This window comes from Rhinoraja longicauda, chromosome 11, assembly GCF_053455715.1.
Source record: "Rhinoraja longicauda isolate Sanriku21f chromosome 11, sRhiLon1.1, whole genome shotgun sequence".
Classification (NCBI taxonomy): Eukaryota; Metazoa; Chordata; class Chondrichthyes; order Rajiformes; family Arhynchobatidae; genus Rhinoraja; species Rhinoraja longicauda.
Genome location: NC_135963.1, coordinates 53,206,876 through 53,230,886, shown reverse-complemented (window position 1 = coordinate 53,230,886; position 24,011 = coordinate 53,206,876). Strand labels below are relative to the sequence as shown.

General features: G+C 46.5%; 1 protein-coding gene across 1 annotated transcript in view; it reads right to left on the bottom strand.

Annotated features, from left to right (window-relative positions):
* The window catches only part of LOC144597930 (potassium channel subfamily T member 2-like), a 475,868-nt gene that overhangs the window by 169,301 nt on the left and 282,556 nt on the right, over window positions 1-24,011 (bottom strand). The window contains exons 22-23 of the mRNA XM_078407745.1: window positions 17,934-18,005; window positions 11,117-11,251 (exon numbers count right to left, since the gene is read on the bottom strand). Of these exons, the coding sequence (XP_078263871.1) occupies window positions 11,117-11,251; window positions 17,934-18,005 (207 nt within the window). The remainder of the gene's footprint in view (window positions 1-11,116; window positions 11,252-17,933; window positions 18,006-24,011) is intronic.

Below are 24,011 nucleotides of genomic sequence, written 5' to 3'. Positions count from 1 at the left end.
AAGTTCGATTTGATTAGAATTTGAAGTTTGATTTGATTAGAAGTTGAAGTTTGAAGTTTGATTTGATTAGAAGTTGAAGTTCGATTTGATTAGAAGTTGAAGTTTGATTTGATTAGAAGTTTGAAGTTTGAAGTTTGATTTGATTAGAAGTTGAAGTTTGATTTGATTAGAAGTTGAAGTTTGATTTGATTATATTTAGAAGTTTGATTTGATTAGAAGTTTGATTTGATTATATTTAGAGGGTTGGTTGTACTTAGTTTGTTTTCTATCCACCTGAGGTAATATGAAGGCGTTGTTTTACTCTTGAAGTGTTTAAGGTGATTTATTGTTTTAAGCTTTGATAGTTATCATAAAATGATAAAAGGAGGGAATGAGAATCTATGCTATTAGCTGGTATAGTCAATTAGAGATATTATATTTTGTTGTAGTAAAGATGGTTTCTTTTGTTGTTTTAGCTAATATAAAATGGATGCTTATTTTAGTGGAAAGCAGTAAGATGGATGCTTGTGGCAGAAATGTTATCCTTGGGAACAGAATGTGTTTGTCCCTTTACGAGTGATAAGGAGTGTACAGAAGAGATGGGCTATTGTCCTCTCCCACTCTGTCTGACTGCGAGTACTGTGTATTGAAACAGTAAAGCAAGGTCATGCAGCTGTGAGATTGCTCGTCTATAGAGATAAGAAAGTTTCTTTCTTATTAGCAACTCCTTATTTGGGTGCGTGTGAAAGTAGGAAAAGTTTGAATCCACGCTAGGTAAATTGATGCGTTTCTCTAAATACATGTGACTTATATTAATGGTTTGGTTTTTGAGCATGTGACCTGTATCAATGATTTTGTCTTCTCTGTAACCATGGGAATTGTATTAGATGTGTAATTGGTCCTTGATTTCTTTTTGTCACACCTCTCTTTTTCTGTATAAAAAAGTAAACAATGGTGGAGAAGTTGTTCTTCCCCTGCCCTGAGTTGAGATCTCTTCAGACACTAGTGTTGTGTCTGGAGATCTTCTCGGGAAGAACCCCATGGTGGAATAAATCTGATGTGCTAATCCAGTATCACGTGTGATTATTCAGACTGAAGGTAAAGAATTTGATTTAACACCCACACCAACCAACATGCCCCGTCTACTCTGGTCCCACCTGCCTGTGTTTGGCCCATGTCCTATTCATGTACCTCTCTAAATGTTTCTTAAATATTGGGATAGTACTTGGCTCAACTACCTCCTCCGGTAGCTCGTTCTATACACCCACCACCCTCCATGTAGAAAAGTTACCGATCAGGTTGCTATGAAATCTTTCCCCCCCTCCACCTTAAACCTATGTCATCTGGTTCTTGGTCCCTCTTCTCTGGGCAAGTGGGAGAATGCACCAATTTACATGGGAAAACAAGTAGAGAGTGCGGTAAGTAGAGTGAGAATTTTTACACAGAGTGTGGTGGGTGCCTGGAATGCACTACCAGGGGTGGATGGTGGAGGCAGGTAAGTGAGTTGTTTTTAAGAGAGAGTGGTAAAGAAGGTGGATGGAATGCTTGCCTTCTTCGGTCGGGGGACAGGGTGCAAGAGTCAGGAAGTCATGGTGCAGCTTTACAGGACTTCGGTTAGGTCACATTTGGAGGATGGTGATTGATCCCATTACAGGAAGGTTGTGGAGGCTTTGGAGAGGATGCAGAAGAGTATGCAGTCTGGATTAGAAGGTATTTGCTATAAGGAGAGGTTGGACAGACTTGGATTGTTTTCTCTGGAATGCTGGTGGTTGGGGGGGGGGGGGGGGGTGGGAGACCTGATAGAGGTAGAAAAATTATGAGAGGCATAAATAGGGTAGACAGTCGCCACCTAATTTTATTTGCCTGAACATAATCTATATCTCTCCATTCCCAGCCCATTCAAAAATCTATTAAATGAAGGGAGGGGGGAAGGGAGGAGGAAGGGGGTGGAGGGAGGGGGGAGGGGAGTGGAGACGGGGAGGGGGGAGGGGAGTGGAGACGGGGAGTGGAGAGGGCAGGGGGAGGGGGGGAAGGGGAGGCGGAGGGGGTGGACGGGAGGGGAGGGGGGGAGAGGGGAGAGGAAGGGGGTGAGGAGAGGGTGCTGCACCAATGCAGGAGAGGTCCACTCGGTCTAGTCTCTTTTAAACGTTGCCCCTGTCACCTCGAAGCTACCTGGTTCCTGATTCCCCTATGTCTCTGCCATTTCCAAGCTGGGATAAAGGTTCTGACTGTCTACACTATCTATGCCTCTCATCATTTTATATACCGCTATCAGGTCTCCCTGCAACCTTCTGCGTTCCAGATAAAGCAATCCAAGTCTGTCCAACCTCGTCCCGTAGCTAATACTTCCTAATCCCGGCAGCATTCTGGTAAACCTCCTCTGCACCCTCTCCAAATCCTGCACATCCTTCCTGTAATGGGGCGACCGGAACTGCACGCAATAATCCAAATGCAACATGACCAAAGTCCTATATGGACCTTACATTATTTTATCAAACTATTTTAATTTCACTGGGAATAGAAAGTACACTTTGACTTACTAACCGAGGGGAAACTGGAGGAGAGGAGGTCTAATACCATTAATTATGAAAAGGAAAACAATTTGCTTTCTGGATAATACTAGACTTCCATGAATAATCTCTTGAAGTTGCAGAGATAAATTAAATTGTGGACTCTGTACGTGGCTGTTTGACCAAAACAAGCTGGTTTAGGTTTAGGTTTATTATTATTATGTTTACCAAGCTACAGTGAAAAGCTTTGTTTTGCATGCTATCCAATCAGATCAAATAATGCCATACATAAATACAGTCAAGTTAAATTCAAGTACAAAAGGTAGAGCAACGATAGAGAAAATACAGAGTACAGAAATATAGTTCTCAGCAACATAGCGCATTCATAGTTTTAGTTTGTAGATACAGCATGCAAACAGGGTCTTTGGCTCACCAGGTCCATGCCGACCATTGATCGCCGGTCCACATCAGTTCTACGTTATTCTACTTGTTCTCTTTTAAAAAACACACCATTGAGCAAATGGTGATGCATTGTAGCGCATCAGTTCCAGAGAGAAATTACAAAGTCCACAATGGGGTAGAGCTGAATCGGACAGTACCCTAACTTATGGAAGGACCGTTCAGAAGCCTGATAACAGAGGGGAAGAAGCTGCTGAGTCTGGTGGTGCTCACTTTCAAGCTTCTGTACCTTCTTTCCGATGGGAGGAGGGAGAAGAAGGAATGAGGCGAGGTTATCCACTTTGGCGTCAAAAACAAGGAGGCAGTTTATTATCTCAATGGTGTCTGATTAGGTAAAAGGGAAGTGCAACGAGACCTGGGTGTCCTTGTACACCAGTTACTGAAAGTAAACATGCAGGTACAGCAGGCAGTGAAGAAAGCTAATGGCATGTTGGCTTTCATACCGAGAGGATTTGAGCATAGGATTAACGAGGTCCTTCTGCAGTTGTACAGGGGCCTGGTGAGAACACATCTGGAGTATTGTGTGCAGTTTTGGTCAAATTTGAGAAAGGACATCCTTACTATTGAGGCAGTGCAGCGTAGTTTCACGACATTTATCCCAGGGATGGCGGGACTGTCATATGAGGAAAGATTGGAAAGACTGGGCTTGTATTCACTGGACTTTAGAAGGATGAGAGGGGATCTTATAGAAACGGATAAAATTATAAAAGGACTGGACAAGCTAGATGCAGGAAATATTTTCCCAATGTTGGGGGCGTCCAAAACCGGGGGCCACAGTCTAAGAATAAAGGGGAGGCCATTTAAAACTGAGGTGAGCAAACACATTTTCAACCAGACAGTTGTGAATTTGTGGAATTCTCTGCCACAGAAGGCAGTAGAGGCCAATTCACTGGATGGATTTAAAATAGAGTTAGATAGTGCTCGAGGGGCTAGCGGAATCCAGGGATAGGGGGAGAAGGCAGGCACAGGTTGCTGATTGTGGGTGATCAGCCATGATCACAATGAATGGTGGTGCTGGCTCGAAGGGCCAAATGACCTCCTCCTGAACCTATTTTCCATGTAAATTGAATGACCGGAGTGGGGCAAGACTGGCCAGAGGGACACGTTATCATGACATGTGAATTGGATTTCAGTGAAACCTCCCTCATAAGCTTCAGCAAGGTTCATAGCATTAATTCATAGGAAGTAAATAAAATATTTACTGCTGATTGCTTTGTTGGATATTATGCACAGCTCTGCATGATAGTAGATAGTGTTTGAGTGAAAGGCAAATTGTGAATGTAGGTCTTGGATTTTTATTTAAATTGATGACGTAGTTCATGGGCACATGGGCTTCAGGATTTACTCTTTTAATTTCTGCTTTTAACCGAGTGGCTTCAGCAAGCAGAATTCTAATGATCAATTTTCACACAGCCCACACAGATGGCCTGAAAGTGTACGAAAATAACTGCAGATGCTGGTACAAATCGAAGGTATCACAAAATGCTGGAGTAACTCAGCAGATCAGGCAGCATCTAGGAGAGAGGGAATGGGTGACGTTTTGGGTCGAGACCCTTCTTCAGACTGATGTCAGGGGGGTGGGACAAAGAAAGGATATAGGTGGAGACAGGAAGACAGTGGGAGAACTGGGAAGGGGGAGGGGAACAGAGGAACTATCTAAAGTTGGAGAAGTCAATGTTCATACCGCTGGGCTGCAAGCTTCCCAAGCGAAATATGAGGTGCTGTTCCTCCAATTTCCAGTGGGCCTCACTATGGCACTGGAGGAGGCCCATGACAGAAAGGTCAGACTGGGAGTGGGAGGGGGAGTTGAAGTGCTCAGCCACCGGGAGATCAGGTTGTTTAAGGCGGACTGAGCGAAGGTGTTGAGCGAAACGATCGCCGAGCTTGCGTTTGGTAAACGTTTGGTAAACCAAACGCAGGCTTGGCAATCATTTCGCTCAACACCTTCGTTCAGTCCGCCTTAACCAACCTGAACTGGGAGTTACTCCAGCATTTTGTGATGCCTGAACGAGTACCGTCTCCTAAGGTCCACGAGTAAGACGTGTTTGATCAGATATAAAGCGATGATTCCACCTTAAAACACTTCTAAAATTTGGCCAGACCCACAACAAATTGACACTAGCTTCTCGCACATCGTAAAAAATAAGCTTTTGGGAAATATAAAATCGGCATTTATTGCAAAGTGAGTGCTTCTCTCTCTGTCTCTGGTCAATCTGTGTTCAGTTTAGTTTAGAGATACAGCATGGAAATCGGCCCTTCGGTCCACCGAGTCCACACCGACCATCGATCACACTAGTCCTATTTTCTACTTTCGGTCTGAAGAAGGGTCCCTACCCGAAACGTCACCCATCCTTTCTCTCCGGAGATGTTGCCTGACCCGCTGAGTTACTCCAACACTTTATGTCTATCTTTGGTATAAACCAGCATCTGTAGTTCTTTGTTTCTATATTTCCCTATTTTTATATGGTCTTCTGCAAAGCCAAATGAAACGCAAATGCATATACATTTTCACAAACCAGCGTCTGTAGTTATCTCCTACTCACTAATTCTATCTTATCCCACTTAATCCAAAAGGTGAAAATCCAGCTGCATTTATCATGAAAATTAATTATTCATGTAATTGTGCAAAAGTTTCCCCATTATAAGATGTTCAAACACAAATCATATTTATATTACAAGGATGATTCGAGGGCCTGAGCACTAGGGAGAGGTTGGGCAAGTTTGGACTTTATTCCTTGGAGTGCAGGAATCTGGGGTGATCTTAAAGAGCCATACAAAATCACGAGGGGAACAAATTGGGTGAATGTACTGTGCCTATTACTCAGAGTAGGGGAATCAATAACCAGAGGACATGGCTTTAAGGTGAGGGGGGGCAAGATTTAATAGGAACCTGAGGGGCAACGTTTTTACTCAGAGGCCAGTGGGAACAAGCTGCCAGAGGAGGTGGTTGAAGCAGGTAACATAACGATATTTAACAGACATTTGGACAGGTACACGGATAGGAAAGGTTGAGAGGGATATGGGCCAAATGTGAGCAAAGGGGACTAGCTTAGATGGGGCATTTTGGTCAGCGTGGACAAGTTGGGCTGAAGGGGTCTGTTTCTGTGCAGTATGACTCTAATGGCAAGGAGGGGCTGGATGAAAACTCATGAAGAACTCATGAGTAAATGAAAACACAGAAATGGAGGACCTCACTGAAACTTACCAAATAGTGCAAGGCCTGAATAGAGTGGGTGTGGAGAGGATGTTTCCACTAGTGGGAGTGTCTAGGACCAGAGGGCACAGCCTCAGAATAAAAGGACGTGCCTTTAGAAATGAGATGAGGAGGAATTTCTTTAGCCAGAGGGTGGCGAATCTGTGGAATTCATTGCCAGATGGCTGTGAAGGCCAAGTCATTGGATATTTATAAGGCGGAGATTGACAGATTGTTGATTAGTACGGGTGTCAGAGGTTATGGGGAGAAGGCAGGAGAATGGGGTTGAGAGAGAAAGACAGATCAGATATGATTGAATGCTGGAGTGGACCTGATGGGCCAAATGTCCTAATTCTGCTTCCTCAACTTGTGAGCATGTGAAAAAGTGGACGCGAAGCCAATGGAAGGTCTGTTGGAGTTTTATTGGGAGAGATTTTTAATATCTTAACGAGGGAGTCTCGCCCACCAATTGGGAGTAGGTTAAAGCAGCTATGGGATGTTTTTCGGTTTATTATACTAATTAGAAAGTCTGGCTGATTTATTTAGAAAAGCACAAACAGATTGGAATCATTAATTATTTGTCATTAGAACATAGAAAAATTCAGCACAGGCCCTTTGACCCACAACGTCAGTACCGAACATAATGCCAAGTTAAACTAATCTCCTCTGCCTGCACGTGATCCATATCCCTTCCATTCACTGCATGTCCTTCATAATCCATGCATAAACGATAAAGACCTCCTAAATGCAACTATCGTATCTGCCTCCTCCACCACCACCCCTGGCAGCACTTTCCAAGCCTGGATATATTTAATACAGAATCAAAAAATCATGATCATGTGGCGGGCTCAGCCATTTTGGTTTTGAACCGTCGTTTGTCGGGCTCGAACTCTCGCGTGGACTGGGCGTGACCTGGGCCGACCAATCACGGGGGGGGGGGCGTCGCCGTGTGTGGGCGGAGAACAAAATAAATTGCCCATGGAATTTAAACTCGGGCATACGCTACGCGGCTGTATTGATTAGTTATTAAACAAAGTGTTTACACAACGCGTGGACAATAAAATAATTTTTATTTTGAATGGTTTTTTTTGTCATATGGTGAAGAACAGGTGGGATATTGTGGAGTGATTCACAGTGGCAGAAAGAATGAGAAGAGATCATGTAAAGTAAATGATACAATATTAGCTGGTGCAACAGAGACACCCTGTGGGCCTCTTTGAAGGCAGCAAGACCATTGAGAAGCCTTTTTTAAAAAGGCTCTCCATGTCCTTGTCTATACAAATATAAAATCAGATTAAGAGAGTTAAGGGATCATGGTAAGAGTTTACAAAATATTGCTTGAATGGCCTTCTTCTGCTCCTATGACTTATGAATTTATACAGATACTTGATTGGTAAGGGTGTCAAGGGTTATGGGGAGAAGGCAGGAGAACGGAGTTGAAAGGGGAAGATAGATCAGCCGTGATTGAATGGCATCGTAGACTATATGGGCCAAATGGCCATCTGCTCCTATAAACGTATGAATCTGGGGTATTGTGATCACCCGTGGGTCCTTAAAGAGGGGGCAAGCAGGGATTAACCCGGATTTATTTAGTTCCGTGGAGTGAGAGCCGGCAGCACATCCCTGAAAGCAGATGAAGTTAAAGGGAAATCTGAGAGATAGATAGGTCTGCAAAATGATGGCACGGTGGAGTAGCAGGTGGAGACACTGCTATCTGAGGAACTGGTGTGGCACAATGTAGAAACAAAGATCTACAGGTGCTGGTTCATACCAAAGATAGACAAAGTGCTGGAGCAACTCAACGTTGAATTCTCTCATTTAAGTAACTTACAATAAGACTCCCCTCCCCCCTTGTCCCTTTCCTCCACCCTGGTCGTTTAACCAGTTCCACAGTTCCCCGCATTGTGTCCCTCTTGAGATCACACCTTCCCTAGCCAACAATTGGTCTACCGGACAACGCCATGGAATGCACTGCCAGGTCATTTGTTGCCAGCCCTGATTTGTCCTGGCTTTTTCTCCCCACCAGCTCTACCCCCACCCGCTACTTTCAGCCTGGAGAAGGGTCCTGACCTGAAACCAGGCCTGTCGGAGTCGGATACACAAGAAATCAAGGAGTCAGAGTCGGAATCGGGTGTTTTAAGTATCGACCCCACAGCCCTGCCTGAAACGTCTTCTTGCGTTTGAGGCAGCAGAAGTTATGTGACGCCCTCCAGGCGCTGTAGCCAGTGCAATGTGCTGTTGTCGAGGGCCGCGAGGTCTACCCCTCCACCAGGGGGACGTAGGACAGTGCAGTCCAAAATGCCGTGCTGCGCTGTTTGCTGTTCTGCTCCACGCACGCAGGCTGCTGATGGACGCAACCCCCAACGATACATGTTGGCGTTGAACCGGCCGACCCCTGTGTGACCCACTCTTTGCGGGGCGTGTCCGAGCCGGGTGGGGCTGTGGTGTTCGGTGCGACAGTGAATTGAGGAGGTGGCGATGTCTGTTCCCAGCTGGTTCTCCATGCTCCTAGTATGTTGAAACCGGAGCCACAGAGGGTCGCTGCATGACGGGAGAAAGGGCGACGAGACGACAGGCGTTGAGGTCCCAGTTGCTCTGAATCCTGGGCGAGGTGGTGCAAAGGATGTTTGGCGTCCGATGGGGCCTTGCACACCAGCCTATGAGTGAAGAACTCTCTGCCAAGCTTGGCGGGTGCGATACCTGCGAGCACCGGCAGGAGATCCGTCGGAGTAGGGCGTAGGCAGCCGGTGATGGTGGCGTCTAGCTTGCTGGTATGAGCCTGCCTGAAACGTCGGCCACCCATTGTCTCCAGAGATGTTGCCTGACCCGCTGAGTTACTCCAGCACTTTGTGTCTATCTTTAATGCGCCACAATGCTGAGAACTATATTCTGCACTCTGTATCTTCCCCGTTCCCCGACCTATAGTACTTGCTTTTATCTTGATTGTATCTATGTATGTTAAATCTGATCTGTTTGGATAGCGTACAAAACAAAGCTTGACACTGTACCTCAGTACGTGACAGTAATAAACTTTAACCTCTCAGCCCTAGAGACTCGGATTTGGGAAGGACAGGGTAGGGCCACAAACATGCAGCAGAAAGTTTCATTCCTGGCTGACCAAGAATCTTTTTCAGGCCAACCATGAACATGGAATGGGATTTTAGTTTTAGCTTGAGTTTTAAGTTTAGTTTATTGTCACGTATACCGAGGTACAGTGAAAAGCTTTTGTTGTGTGCCAACCAGGCTGCGGATAGACAATACATTATTTTCCTTCACATAGTGGCCACTCAAAAGTACAGCATCATCTTCGGGGAAGTTTCATGTATCAACCTAGGTTCACAAGGCACTGAAGATAGACACAAGATGCTGGAGTAACTCAGCGGGACAGGCAGCATCTCTGGAGAGAAGGAATGGGTGACTTTTCAGGCCTGCAGAAGGGTCACGTCCTGAAACATCACCCGTGCCTTCTCTCCAGAGATGCTGCCTGTCCCGCTGAGTTACTCCAGCATCTTGTGTCTTATCTTCGGTTCAAACCAGCATCTGCAGTTCCTTCCTTCACAAGGAACTGGATTGGAATTGTACAAATCAGGTCACAAACAATTCTTTTAACCATCAGCGACTTCCAAATCTATTACCCTGAGCTGGATATGAAAAGTGCCCCAGAGATGAAAAGCCAGCCGCCTTCCAAACATTCACTGAATTAATGGATAAATAATCTCCAGTTCTAACCCTCACTTGTCACAAATCATTGTTCAGTGTATAAAGTTTATTTTTTACACAGAGAATGGTGGGTGCATGGAACGTATTGCCAAGGTTGGTGCTGGTGGTATGATAGTAGCATTTAAGGGGAACATGGAAGTGCAGGGTTTAGAGGGATATGGATCATGTACAGGCGGACAAAATCATTTAAACTTGGCATCATGGTCAGTATAGGCAATGCGGGCCGAAGGGCCTGTTCCTATGCTGTGTGGTTCTATGTTCTATGACGCGCATATCTGCACCTTGTAGTCTACAAAAAAAAGCATTGTAAACCAGTATTTGCAGTTCCTAGTTTCTCTATTATGTCACTTGTCAGTTTTAAGCTACATAACAATTCTCTGCCATTGTAACTAACAAGAATAATCTCATTATTAGCAGCAAGCTGATAAACGATGATGTTTTGGGTTGGGAAAATAGAAAGAGAACTTGGTAGACACAAAGTGCTGGGGGTAACTCAGCGGGTCGGGACCCTTCTTCAGGCTGACACTCCAGAATTTTTCGTCTATCTTTGGTATGAACCAGCATTTGCAGTTCCTTTTTGTTACAGGTAAACTTTGTAAGCAGGAACAGGGTAAGAAGTGTGTCACTGCCTGCACCCTGGGTCCTTTTGAAGACACCAACTTTGATTGCCTGACCAAAAGACTGGCTCGGTTTGTAATAACCGGGAGTGCACGGTGGCGCAGCGGTAGAGTTGCTGCCTTACAGTGCCAGAGACCCGGGTTCCATCCTGACCTTCAGTGCTGTCTGGGCGGAGTTTGTATGTTCTCCTTGTGACGGCATGGGTTTTCCCTGGGAGGTCTGGTTTCCTCCCACACTCCAAAGACGTGCGGGTTTGTGGGCGATTGTTTTAATTAATAAGTTTTTAAAAATTAATAATAGTAGTTTGTAGGCTGGAGCTGAGCCTGGAGCTTAATTTCCATCTCCACAACTCTCAGTCTGAAGAAGATTCTGCACCTGAAACGTCACCTATTCCTTTTCTCCAGAGATGCTGCCTGAGTTACTGCAACATTTTGTGTCTATCTTCGAGTTTGTAGGTTAATTGGCTTTGATAAAAAATTTTAAATTGTCCCTAGTGTGCAGGTTAGTATTAATGAATGGGTTGATCACCGGTCAGTGTGGACTCGGTGGGCTGAAGGGCCTGTTTCCACACTGTATCACTAAAGTCTTCTTGATCAAGTCAGACTGAAGATTCATCAAATCGCATTGGAACACTTACCTAAAAAGTGTTTGCACATTGACAATGGTTTTGGCATCCGCCATATAATCCTCTTCAGCACTCATTGTGCTTTCCTTATCCACAACCACCATGTTAGCAGCGAAGGTCACTCCGCACCGCAGTAGATCGTCTAGGCTTTAGGGCAGTAAAAAGCGAGAGTTAACATTCACACACAAGGAACTGTAGATGTCGGTTTACACAAAAAGAACACAAAGTGCTGGAGTACCTCAGTGGGTCAGGCAGCATCTCTGGAGGACATGGGTAGGTGATGTTTTGTAAACTCATAGGCTCGTAAGTCATTGGAGAAGAATTAGGCCATTTGGCCCATGGAGTCTACTCTGCCATTCAATCATGGTTGATCCATCTTTCCCTCTCAACCCCCATTCTCCTGCCTTCTCCCCATAACCCTGACACCCGTACTAATCAAGAAACTGCACTTTAAAAATGCCCAATCACTTGGCCTCTTAGCCAAATGTGGCAATGAATTCCACAGATTCACCACCCTCTGACTGAAGAAATTCCTCCTCAACTGCATTCCAGAGATACGTCCTTTTATTCCGAGACTGTGTCCTCTGGTCCTGGACTCTCCCACTCATGGCAACAGCCTCTCCATAGTCACTCTATCCTGGCCTTCCACTATTCTGTACGTTTTGGGTCAGGACCCTTCTTCAGTCGGGTGAATGGAGGGATTTGAATCACATGCAGGCAGAGGAGATTTGGCATCGTGTTTGCCACGGACAATGTGGGCCAAAGGACCTGTTCCATGTTCCCTATGTTCTATGTTAACCAGTGGGGCACCTTGGTCGGCGTGGGCAAGTTGTGCCAAAGGGCCTGTTTCCCTGCTGCATGACTCTAGTGTGAATGGGTGATCGAAGGCCAGCACAGACTCGGTAGGCCAAAAGGTTTATTTTCATGACATATTCTTGCTATTGAGGGCGTGCAGCGTAGGTTTACTCGGTTAATTCCCGGAATGGCGGGACTGTCATATGTTGAAAGACTGGAGCGACTAGGCTTGTATACACTTGAATTTAGAAGGATGAGAGGGGATCTTATTGAAACATATAAGATTATTAAGGGGTTGGACACGTTAGAAGCAGGAAACATGTTTCCAATGTTGGGGGAGTCCAGAACCAGGGGCCACAGTTTAAGAATAAGGGGTAGGCCATTTAGAACGGAGATGAGGAAAAACTTTTTCAGTCAGAGTGGTAAATCTGTGGAATTCACTGCCTCAGAAGGCAGTGGAGGCCAATTCTCTGAATACATTCAAGAGAGAGCTAGAGAGAGCTCTTAAGGATAGCGGAGTCAGGGGGTATGGGGAGAAGGCAGGAATGGGGTACTGATTGTGGATGATCAGCCATAATCACATTGAATGGTGGTGCTGGCTCGAAGGGCTGAATGGCCTACTCCTGCACCTATTGCCTATTGTCACCCTAATCCAAAAACTAAATAACCTGAGAAAGAGTGGTGTGCAGAAACAGAACCATAGACTATAGTGATCTCTAACTAAATAATTAGAAATAAAATATTGTAGTTGTTGAATACCAAAAGTTGAAAATAAAAGTTTAGAATGGAAAAAAAAATCAGTTTGTATTACTGAAGAAACATATATGGTTTTAAATGCACTGCACTGTGTCGACATAAAAATTAACATCTACCAAACTGAATAATAAAGTAGGTAGTTTCCTGGGTGGACACAAAACGCTGGAGTAACTCAGCGGGTCAGGCAGCATCCCTGGGGAGAAGGAATGGGTGACGTTTCGGGTCGAGACTCTTTTTCAGACTGATGTCAGGGGAGGGGGCGGAACAAAGATAGGATGTAGTAGGAGACAGGAAGACTAGTGGGAGAACTGGGAAGGGGTAGGGAACAGAGGGGGAAAGCAGGGACTAACTGAAGTTAGAGAAGTCAATGTTCATACCGCTGGGGTGTAAACTACCCAAGCAAAATATGAGGTGCTGTTCCTCCAATTTGTGCTGTGCCTCACTCTGACAATGCAGGAGGCCCAGGACAGAAAGGTCGGATTGGGAATGGGAGGGGGAGTTGAAGTGCTGAGCCACCGGGAGGTCAGGTAGGTTAAGACGGACTGAGCGGAGTTTCCTGGACTGATTTCAGCAATCGTGAAAGTCAAATCTGCACATTGTGGAAACTTTATAATCTCACAGAAAATGCCAGTTTCCACATCTAATTTTGAAAAAGGGGGTTGAGTGGAAATAAATGGGCTTTCCAAAATCGTGAACTGCAATTCGCAATTAGTAGAATAATTACATTTGATAAACCTTGAAGGAAGCTGATCAATTGCTGCAAGTATTTTTTCCCCAGTAACTCCTTCCACCCTCACCCATCTCTTGTGTTGAGAAAGGTGATTAATATCCTTTCCAATGGCACTCGAGACTGTAAGGTTGTCAGTCAAAGCAGTTGTACAGGGCCCTAGTGAGACCGCACCTGGAGTACTGTGTGCAGTTTTGGTCTCCAAATTTGAGGAAGGATATTCTTGCTATTGAGGGCGTGCAGCGTAGGTTTACTAGGTTAATTCCCAGAATGGCGGGACTATGTTGAAAGACTGGAGCGACTAGGCTTGCATGCACTGGAATTTAGAAGGATGAGAGGAGATCTTATCGAAACGTATAAGACTATTAAGGGGTTGGACACGTTAGAGGCAGGAAACATGTTCCCAATGTTGGGGGAGTCCAGAACAAGGGGCCACAATTTAAGAATAAGGGATAGGCCATTTAGAACTGAGATGAGGAAAAACTTTTTCAGTCAGAGAGTTGTGAATCTGTGGAACTCTCTGCCTCAGAAGACAGTGGAGGCCAATTCTCTGAATGCATTCAAGAGAGAGCTGGATAGAGCTCTTAAGGATAGCAGAGTCAGGGGTTATGGGGAGAAGGCAGGAACGGGGTACTGATTGAGAATGATCAGCCATGATCACATTGAATGGCGGTGCTGGCTCGAAGGGCCGTATGGCCTCCTCCTGCACCTATTGTCTATTGTCTATTGTATAAAGCAAGAGTACGACTCACAGTAATGTCTCAATATAAATTAACGGCCATTGAAGAGGGAAACCATTCTGGATTCTTGTTCTCCCTTGGACTCCCAGAATGGAAATTGCAACCGGTTCAAGGAAACTTGCTACCTAGATTAAAATCCTTTTACGTCTGTGTCCCAGCTAAATCTCTGAAGACAAAGAGCACCTGAATGTTTCTCAGTTTTGGTGATTTTGTTAAGGATTTCCATGGTGTGGATGCTCGGAACACTTGTCCCATCCGGGTGGTGAATCTGTGGAATCCATTGCCACAGACGGTGGCGGAGGCCAAGTCATTGGGTATTTTTAAAGAGGAGACTGATAGGTTATTGATTGGTAAGGACGTCAAAGGTTACGGGGCAAAAGCAGGAAAATATCTCTAAACTAAACTAAATCGGGTTGAGATCAGCCATGATTGAATCAAAGAGCAGACTCGATGGGCCGAATGGAAACAAAATGGGGATGAATTTCTTTAGTCAGAGGGTGGTGAATCTGTGGAATTCATTGCCACTGAAGGGTGTGGAGGCCAAGTCATTGGATATTTTTAAGACGATGATCGACCTTGTACATCGAAGAGGAGCCAGCGCTGCCGTCGCAGCTGCGGCTTGCCTGCAGTCCGTCTGTCTTTTGTGTTTTTTGTTGTTTTTGTATGAGTTGTAGTTTAAATATGGTGTAGGGTTTGTATGTTATGTGGGGGGGGGGGGGGGGGGGTGGGAGGGAACGGGAACTGTAAAAAATTCTCTCTCCCGAACGGAGACACAAACTTTGTTTCTGTGTCGTGTCTCCGTTCCCGCTGCGGCCTACCACCGGCCATGCACCTGGGACCACCTGGGGCTCTGGTTCGCAGAGCCCACGGCCCGGACTCACCACCTGCGGCGCTGGCTGCCTGCGGATGCTGCGGGAGTGGCTGCGACTCGTCTCCGGAGGCTCCGGCGCGGGCCGCGTGGACGTCGAAAGCCCGCAGGCCCCTGGGTGGGGGCCGACATCGGGTGCAGCGGCAGAGGCAGCGTGTTCGCCCGCCCCGAATCGCGGGGCTTGGGTCGGCCCGCCGCGGACCTATCACCGTCCGGCGCGGCCTGGAATAGGCCGCGGACCTTTCACCGTCCGGCGCGGCGCTCCAATGTCGGGAGCCCCGACCGCCCCGACGTGGCAAGTTCAACAGCCTGACCTCGGGAGAAGACGGCAGGGAAGAGAAAAGACATTCTGGCCTTCCATCACAGTGAGGAGGGACTGGAGGAGACTCACTGTGATGGATGTTTCTTTTGTTTGGTGTTAGTGTATGATTGTGTGTGTTATTGCATTTTTATTGATTATTCTTATTGGTCTTAATGTTTCAACTGCGGGTAATGTTTCATTTCACTACACATTTATGTGTATGTGACAAATAAATGACTATTGACTATTGACAGATTCTTGATTAGTAAGGGTGTCAGGGGTTATAGGGAGAAGGCAGGAGAATGGGGTTGAGAGGGAAAGATAGATTAGGCCAAATGGCCTAATTCTGCTAATATGTCTCATGATCTAATTTCAGCAATAAATAGCACATAGTAGGAATGGCGTGAACAAATCAAGAGTAGAGCTTTCCTCACTACTTAAAGACCAGAACTACCTATTGCTCTAAAGGCAAATGTTCTCATTTTCTGCTCCAGTCATACATCTAACTTGTTCCAGATTGGCCATTCACAGATGGATTGTGGTCAACATTTATGTCAATAATGCATCTCATCTTATGGAACGCTAATAATTCAAAGAAAGAGACTTGCATCTCATTATTGTAGGCTGCATTTAAACAATATTCAAAGTTGATGATAAAATTAACACAAAGACACAAAGTGCTGGAGTAACTCAGCAGGTCAGGCTGCATCTCTGGAGAACATGGATAGGTGACGTTTCACAGAGTGCTGGAGTAACTCAGCGGGTCAGGCAGCATCTCTGGAGAACATGGATAGGTGACGTTTCACAGAGTGCTGGAGTAACTCAGCGGGTCAGGCCGCATCTCTGGAGAACATGGATAGGAGACGTTTCTCAGTGTCGGAATAACTCAGTGGGCCAGGCAGCATCTCTGGAGAACATGGATAGGTGACGTTTCACAGAGTGCTGGAGTAACTCAGTGGGTCAGTCCGCATCTCTGGAGAACATGGATAGGTGATGTTTTGAGCTGGGACTCTTCTTCAGACTGATTGTAGTGGGGAGAAGATAGCTGGGAAAGGGGAGAGCGAGGTGAATGCGTGGCAGGTAATAGGTCGACATGGGCGATGAGAGGGGGGGAGGGGGTTGAAAGCTGGTTGGAACAAAGGCCAGAGGAAAGAAGGTGTGAGACAGGTTGAACGAGTTGTGGACTGTGAAACCACAGGGAGGAAGGCAACAGGCGTGGGGGTGGGGTGAGGTTCATGGCGGGAGAGATAGGTGGGAGTCCAGGTCAGGCTCTAGGGAAGGAAGGGAAGGTGGACAAGAGAGGGGTGAGGAGTTTAGAAGGCTAGAAATTGTGGACGCATTGGTGATCATTTTCCAATGTTCTATAGATTCAGGATCAGTTCCTGTGGATTGGAGGGTAGCTAATGTTGTCCCACTTTTTAAGAAAGGAGGGAGAGAGAAAACGGGAAATTATAGACCAGTTAGTCTGACATCAGTGGTGGGGAAGATGCTGGAGTCAATTATAAAAGACAAAATTGCGGAGCATTTGGATAGCAGTAACTGGATTGTTCCGAGTCAGCATGGATTTACAAAGGGGAAATCATGCTTGACTAATCTGCTGGAATTCTTTGAGGATGTAACTGGGAAAATTGACATGTTGGGGGAGTCCAGAACAAGGGGCCACAGTTTAAGAATAAGGGGTAGGCCATTTAGAACGGAGATGAGGAAAAACCTTTTTCAGTCAGAGAGTTGTGAATCTGTGGAATTCTCTGCCTCAGAAGACAGTGGAGGCCAATTCTCTGAATGCATTCAAGAGAGAGCTGGATAGAGCTCTTAAGGATAGTGGAGTCAGGGGAGAAGGTAGGAACGGGGTACTGATTGAGAATGATCAGCCATGATCACATTGAATGGCGGTGCTGGCTCGAAGGGCCGAATGGTCTACTCCTGCACCTATTGTCTATTGTCTATTGTCTATTGTAAGGTGGGGTGGGGTTAGTGAGAAGTTACCTAAAATTGGAGAAATCAATGTTCATTTCGGTGGTTTGAAATATGAGGTGTCGTTCCTCCAGTTTGCGTGTGGCCTCACTATGGCAATGGAAGGGGCCCAGGACAGAAAGCTGAGTGTGGGAATGGGAAGATGAGTTAAACTGGTTGGTAACCGGAAGATCCAGCAGGCCTTGGCGGACCGAGCGCAGGTGCTCAGCGTGACAGTGAGCACTTGATGTTGGTCTCGCTGAGGCCGTGTGGGGAACACCCGGATGCAGCAGATGACGTCAGAGGAGGTGAACAAGGTGTTCATCAAATCCTGAAATCGTGTCTTTAGTTTGGATTTCCTCTCTGAAGTCTCCAACGCTCAACTCTGGCCACGGACGAGAGGTAGTGAGTTGACGTTTGCCTCAGCAACTCCCTCTGGCACTACTTTGGACCAATCCGTTTTTTTTTAGCGGAGTGGACGTGATTAATATACGAGTGACGATCCACAAAAACACCGAACAAAAACACGACAGGTATTCATGCAACTCATGCAGCAGGCCAATCAATGACTTTGAACCAAGGTAAAAACACAAGGAACAATACTCATGCCAACATAAAAACTACTGCTGCTCACAGGATACGCAAGCTTTTATTTTTGCCAGATATCCATGCCTCTTGGTCTTACATACTTGTCAATACAGCCAACCATGTAGTGGACCATTGGAAACCAACAGATTGCTTCCAGAAATTGTGCATTGGGCCTGGAGGGAAAGCCATAATGTGGAGAATGCGTTTTACATACATCTCAACTGTGGAACAAACATTTCTGTAACTCAATGTTAACTGTAAACAGAACCGTTCCAACACGTACACGCCACTGGAGATAAACGGGATTACTGTGGATAGGGTGAGCAGCTTTAAATACCTGGGAGTCCACATCACAGAGCATCTGACATGGACAACACACATTGCCATACAGGTGAGTAGGGCAAGGCAGCGCCTTTACCACCTCAGGCAGTTGAGGAAATTCAGAGTCTCTCTGAGGATCCTTCAGTGCTTCTACTCTGGGGCTGCAGAAAGCATCTTGTCCGGCAACATCACAGTCTGGTTTGGGAACAGCTCTGCCCAGGACAGGAAGGCTCTGCGGAGAGTAGTGCGTTCGTCTGAACGCACCATGGGAACTACACTCGCCCCCCCTGCAGGACCTATACATCTGGAGGTGCAGATCCAGAGCCAGCAACATTATGGGGGACCCCTACCACCCCAGCAATGGACTGTTCCAGCTGCTACGGTCAGGCAAACGCCTCCGCTGTCACGCTGTGAAAACAGAGAGGATGAGACGGAGTTTCTTCCCACAGGCCATCAGGACTGTTAACTCTCATATCACCAGGGACTAATTTAATTTACTGTATTAATTTATTTTTTGTGTTAAATTTATTTTTTCTATTGTGTTTTGTAGTTTAGCACAATCCGCAGGAGTTGCCACTTTCATTTCATTGCACATCTTGTATATGTATGTGACAAATAAACTTGACTTGACATAAAGTTGCCTGTCCACTTCTGAAATATTTATCAGGGGAAAAAAAACTGTACGATGTCACTTTAGAATATTTTGAGGAATGTATTTTAAGTGTCGCACAGTGGTGCAGCTGATAGTACTGCTGCTTCGCACAACACGCCAGAGGCTTGGGTTTGACCCTGACCTCGGGCGCTGTGTGTGTGTGTGTGGAGTTTGTAACCGCGTGGGTTTCCTCCAGGTGCTCCGGTTTCCTCCCACACTCTAAAGACGTGCGGGTCCGTAGGATGATTGGCTTCTGTAAATTGTCCCTACTGTGTAGGATGTGAAAGTGGGATAACATAGAACTAGCGTGAACAGGTGATCAATGATGGGTGTGGACTCAGTGGGCCAAAGGGCCTGTTTCCATGCTGTGTCTTTCAATCAAAAAGGGATGTCAGGAATCTTGTGCAGGCCGGAACTGCAAGTGCTGGTTTAAACCGAAGATCGACACAAAAAGCTGGGGTAACTCAGTGGGTCAGACATCATCTCTGGAAAAAAAGAGATGCTTTTCACCAGAAATGCTGTGTGACCTGTTGAGTTACCACGGCTTTTTGTGCCTAATTAGGAATCTTGGCTCTTCTTGTCCTAGTGGTTTATTCAACTCTTCATATACAGGTCCACTACTGATTTTCTGGTACCCTTAGTTCCAAAGCCTTTCAGGACTATCCGTTTTGCCAGTCCAAAAGAGGTCACGGCCTCTGAGAGGAGTCCAAGGGTACAGGAACGTTCCGCCTAGGCAGCCGAGAGGCCGAGGTACCGGCCTGGATCGTCAGCCTCGGAAGTCGGCTATGGGAACTGATCTGCCAGATCCGACTGGGCCGGAGTTACAGAGCCCCGGCCACAAGGGGCAAATTCGACCCTCCAGTTGGCGCGGAAGTCCCGATGAGGTCGAGATCGGCCACCTCACCCGGCCTAGGTGCCACATTTTCGGGGGTAAGCAGATGCACTGCCTTTTCAGGATTGGAGAGCCAAAGGTGGAAATAGTGGATAATAGAACAGGGATCTCAATGGACAATCGTCAAGATACAGGATCAAATTGTTTTAAATTGAGATTTTAGTTCAATAATTTTGTTTTAAATTGAGAAGCCATTAGTTGGAGTTTCAATCAAATCTCCCAGTGTTGACATACTGCAAAATATTCAATGTCACCTGTGTCACTCCAAAGACGTACAGGTATGTAGGTTAATTGGCTGGGCAAATGTAAAGAATTGCCGCTAGTGTGTGTAGGATAGTGTTAGTGTGCGGGGATCGCTGGGCGGCGCGGACCCGGTGGGCCGAAGGGCCTGTTTCCGCGCTGTATCTCTAAATCTAAAAAAAAATCTAAATCTAATGGAACATAGAAATGGACAGCACAGGAACAGGCCCTTCAGCCCACAGTGTCTGTACTGAACACTGTGCAGAGTCACACAAACCTGCTCTACCTGCATGCAAAACCACTTAACATCCATGGGTGGATTAAAGAAAGTAGATTGGAGCACTGAACCTGTTTGAATGGCAACCTTAATGATTTGGGGATTATACTCCTAATTTTAAATTACCTACAATTTATGTTGAATGGAGGTGAACTGGGAATTTCAAAGATACTGCTTTAACAGATGGTGCCTCAAAATTACTCATCTCAAGTCCATAATTAAACACTGTATCAGTGGCCGCACACTGGCGGTCATCCTCAATGGAATTCATTACCGTTATTTGAAGTGTTGATTAAAAAGGATGATTGAGGAATGCGTATCTACTGTGTTTATGTCGACTTCTAGACGGCTTTTGGTGAAGTAAATTCAATCTCATCGAATTGAAAGCAAATTATTGACCTGTTTAGTAAATTAGCTGAGCCAGAAGGAGCAGAGGTCAGGGATAATGGACTGACAATCAAGTTGCAGAGATTTACTTGTGTTGTGTTGCAAACAGCGGAGTTCATAAGTTATAGGATCGGAATCAGGCCATTCAGCCCATCGAGTCTGTTCTGTCATTCAATCATAACAAATCCATATTTCCTTCTCAACCCCATTCTCCTGCCTTCTCCCCATAACCGTTGGCACCCTTCCTACACAGGAATCTGTCAACCTCCACTTTAAAAACACCCAATGACCGGCCCCATAGCAGAAGCGTCCATGTCGCGGGGCTGGAAACTGGACGTGCCCTGGGCTAATTCTGCTACCACCATCACCTACTGTACAAGCGATGGCTCCCCACTGATTGTCGCCGGAAGCTTGTGGCCTTTTCAGGACGGACGATGACAGTGATGTAACATTTGAAACATGGATGATGGACACAAAAGAAGAATACCCAATGACTTGGTCTCCGTTGCCGTCTGTGGCAATGAATTCCACAGATTCATCACACTCTGGCTAAAGAAATTCCTCCACATCTCCTTTCTAAAGGTACGTCCTTTTAATCAGAGACTGTGCCCTCTGGTCCTAACCTCTCCCACGGGTGGAAACATCCTCTCCACATCCACTCGGTCCAGGCCTTTCACTATTTGGTAAGTTTCATTCAGGTCCCCACTCATCCTGCTAAACTCCAGTGAGTCGTGGCCCACTGCTGTCAAACGCTCAAATGGAGTTAGGGCGTAACTGTTTACCAAATCATTAAGCTACATCAATCAGAGGACAGGAAGCCGTATGTCCAGATGGCCTCATGATGAGTGGGAATGTGGGTGGTTGCAATATATAAAGCATAATTAAATCTAAAGCTGTGGGAAATGGCTTTTAATACAGGGATTAAATAGCCCATCCAGTTAGATCTTCAAGGTGAGTTGTAGATTCATATAGCACGGAAACAGGCCGTTCTGCCCAATTCATCCATGATGCCCCATCTAAGCTTGTCGTATTTGCCCGCGTTTGGCCCATGTCCTCTGCACCTTTCCAACCATCTACCTGTCCACATTTATTTTAAATGTTGTTATAGTACCTGCCTCAACTACCTCCTCTGGCAAAAAAAAAACACACACACACACAGAGTGCTGGAGTAACTCAGCCAGTCAGGCAGCATCTCTGGAGAACATGGAGAGGTGACATTATGGGACGAGACCCATCTTCAGACTTTTGTAGGACGGGGAAAGCAAGCTGGAAGAGAGGAGAAGCAGGTAATAGGCTGTGTGGTGTCAGACGTGGCATCAGACGTGGCGATCTCAGGCTTGCAGTTCAGCCTTGTCCTGAGAGGAGGCACTGGCAGTGCCAGGCTTATCGTGGCAGCTCAGCTTGGGACGTGAAGAGGCGGCACTGGCAGTCTGTAGATTATCCTGGCGGCTCAGTCCTTGCCTGTGTGTGTGGGAGGAGTGTGTGTGTGGGGGGAGTGTGAGTGGGAGTTGTGTGAGTGGGAGGAGTGGGAGTGGGAGGAGTGGGAGTGGGAGGTGTGTGTGTGTGGGAGGTGTTTGTGTGGGAGGGGTGTGTGTGTGGGAGGTGTGTGTGTGGGAAGTGTGTGTGTGTGAGTGTGTGTGTGTGGGAGGTGTGTGTGTGAGTGTGTGTGGGAGGTGTGTGTGTGAGTGTGTGTGTGTGTGTGTGTGGGAGGAGCGTGTGTGTGGGAGGTGTGTGTGTGAGTGTGTGTGGGAGGTGTGTGTGTGAGTGTGTGTGTGTGTGGGAGGAGCGTGTGTGTGGGAGGTGTGTGTGTGTGTGGGAGGTGTGTGTGTGTGGGGGGTGTGTGTGGGGGGAGTGTGTGGGAGGTGTGTGTGTGGGGGGAGTGTGTGTGTGAGAAGTGTGTGTGTGTGAGTGTGTGTGTGTGTGTGTGTGGGAGGTGTGTGTGTGGGAGGTGTGTGTGTGTGGGAGGAGTGTGTGTGAGTGTGTGTGTGTGTGTGAGTGTGTGTGTGGGAGGAGTGTGTGTGAGTGTGTGTGTGTGGGAGGAGCGTGTGTGTGGGAGGTGTGTGTGTGTTTGTGTGGGAGGTGTGTGTGTGTGGGAGGAGTGTGTGTGTGGGAGGAGTGTGTGTGAGAGGATTCCATCGTTGCCTGTGGGCAGGAAGAGGCTCTGGTGTCTCAGGTTTGCTCCAGCCACTCAGTCTTGGCCTCAGTAGAGGCGTTGGCTGTCTAGGGCTTCTTTCCAGCAGTCCATTCTTCACCAGTGGCTCAGTGTTTCTAGAACCTGCGATCGGGGAACTCAACTAAGAGGGAGGCTGGGGTTGCCAACTGCCCCATATTGGCAGGGTCATCCCGTATTTTGATCTAAATTGGTTTGTCCTGTACGGGACCGCCCTTGTCCCGTATTAGGCCCAGGGGGGCGCTGTAGGCCCGGACACTGCAGGCCCCAACACTGTAGCCTGGGGGCTGCTGTAGACTCTGTGCATTCACCCTTTCTATTCCCCTCGTGATATTCTACACCACTACAAGATCACCCCTCAGCCTCCTGCGCTCCGAGGAATAAAGTCCTAACCTGCTCAGCCTCTCCCTATAGCTCAGGCCCTCGACTCCTGGCAACATCCTTGGAAATCTTCTCTGCATTCATTTCAACTTAGTGGCATCTTTCCAGCAGCTGGGTGACCAAACTGAACACAATTTAGAGCAGTGCAGCTTGTCGAGATGTTGCTTCTCAGCGCCCGAGACTCTGGTTTAATCCTGACCTTGAGTGCTGTCTGTGTGGAGTTTGCACGTTCTCCCTGTGACTGTTGGGCTTTCGCCAGGTGCTACGGATTCCAACCACATCCCAAAGACTTGCGGGTTTGGCCTCTGTAAATTGCCCCTAGTTTGTAGGGAGCGGATGAGAAAGAGGGATAACATAGAACTATTGTGAACAGGTGATCAATGGTCAGCATGGACTCAGTGGGCCGAAGGGCCTGTTTCCATATAGTCTCTCTAAACTAAGCTAAGCTAAACTAAACTCAGCAGGTCAATCAGCATCAGTGGACTTTTTGGGTCGAGACCCTTCTGCAGACAGATCCTCCATCTTAAGCAGAACTGGGCAAAACAGACGAGCCAGTGATGTATTGGCTTTGAAAGCAATAGAGGTACTGACACACCAAGGATGAAGTTAACAAGAAAAAAAACTATACGAACTAACATTGTACTCACTGGAATTTAGAAGGTTAAAGAGTAAATCAAAGTTGTCAAGCTAGAAAGGGGAACTGATAGGATCGATAGAATCTACTTTAATTGATTGAGGAGTTGAGAACAAGTGGGAGCAGAATGAAGAATGAAGATGAGAGGCAGACCCTTCATGATTTAAGTTTGGAAATATGCAGAGAGCCACAGAGCTGTGAAGCTAAGTTCTATGAATTGTAGCA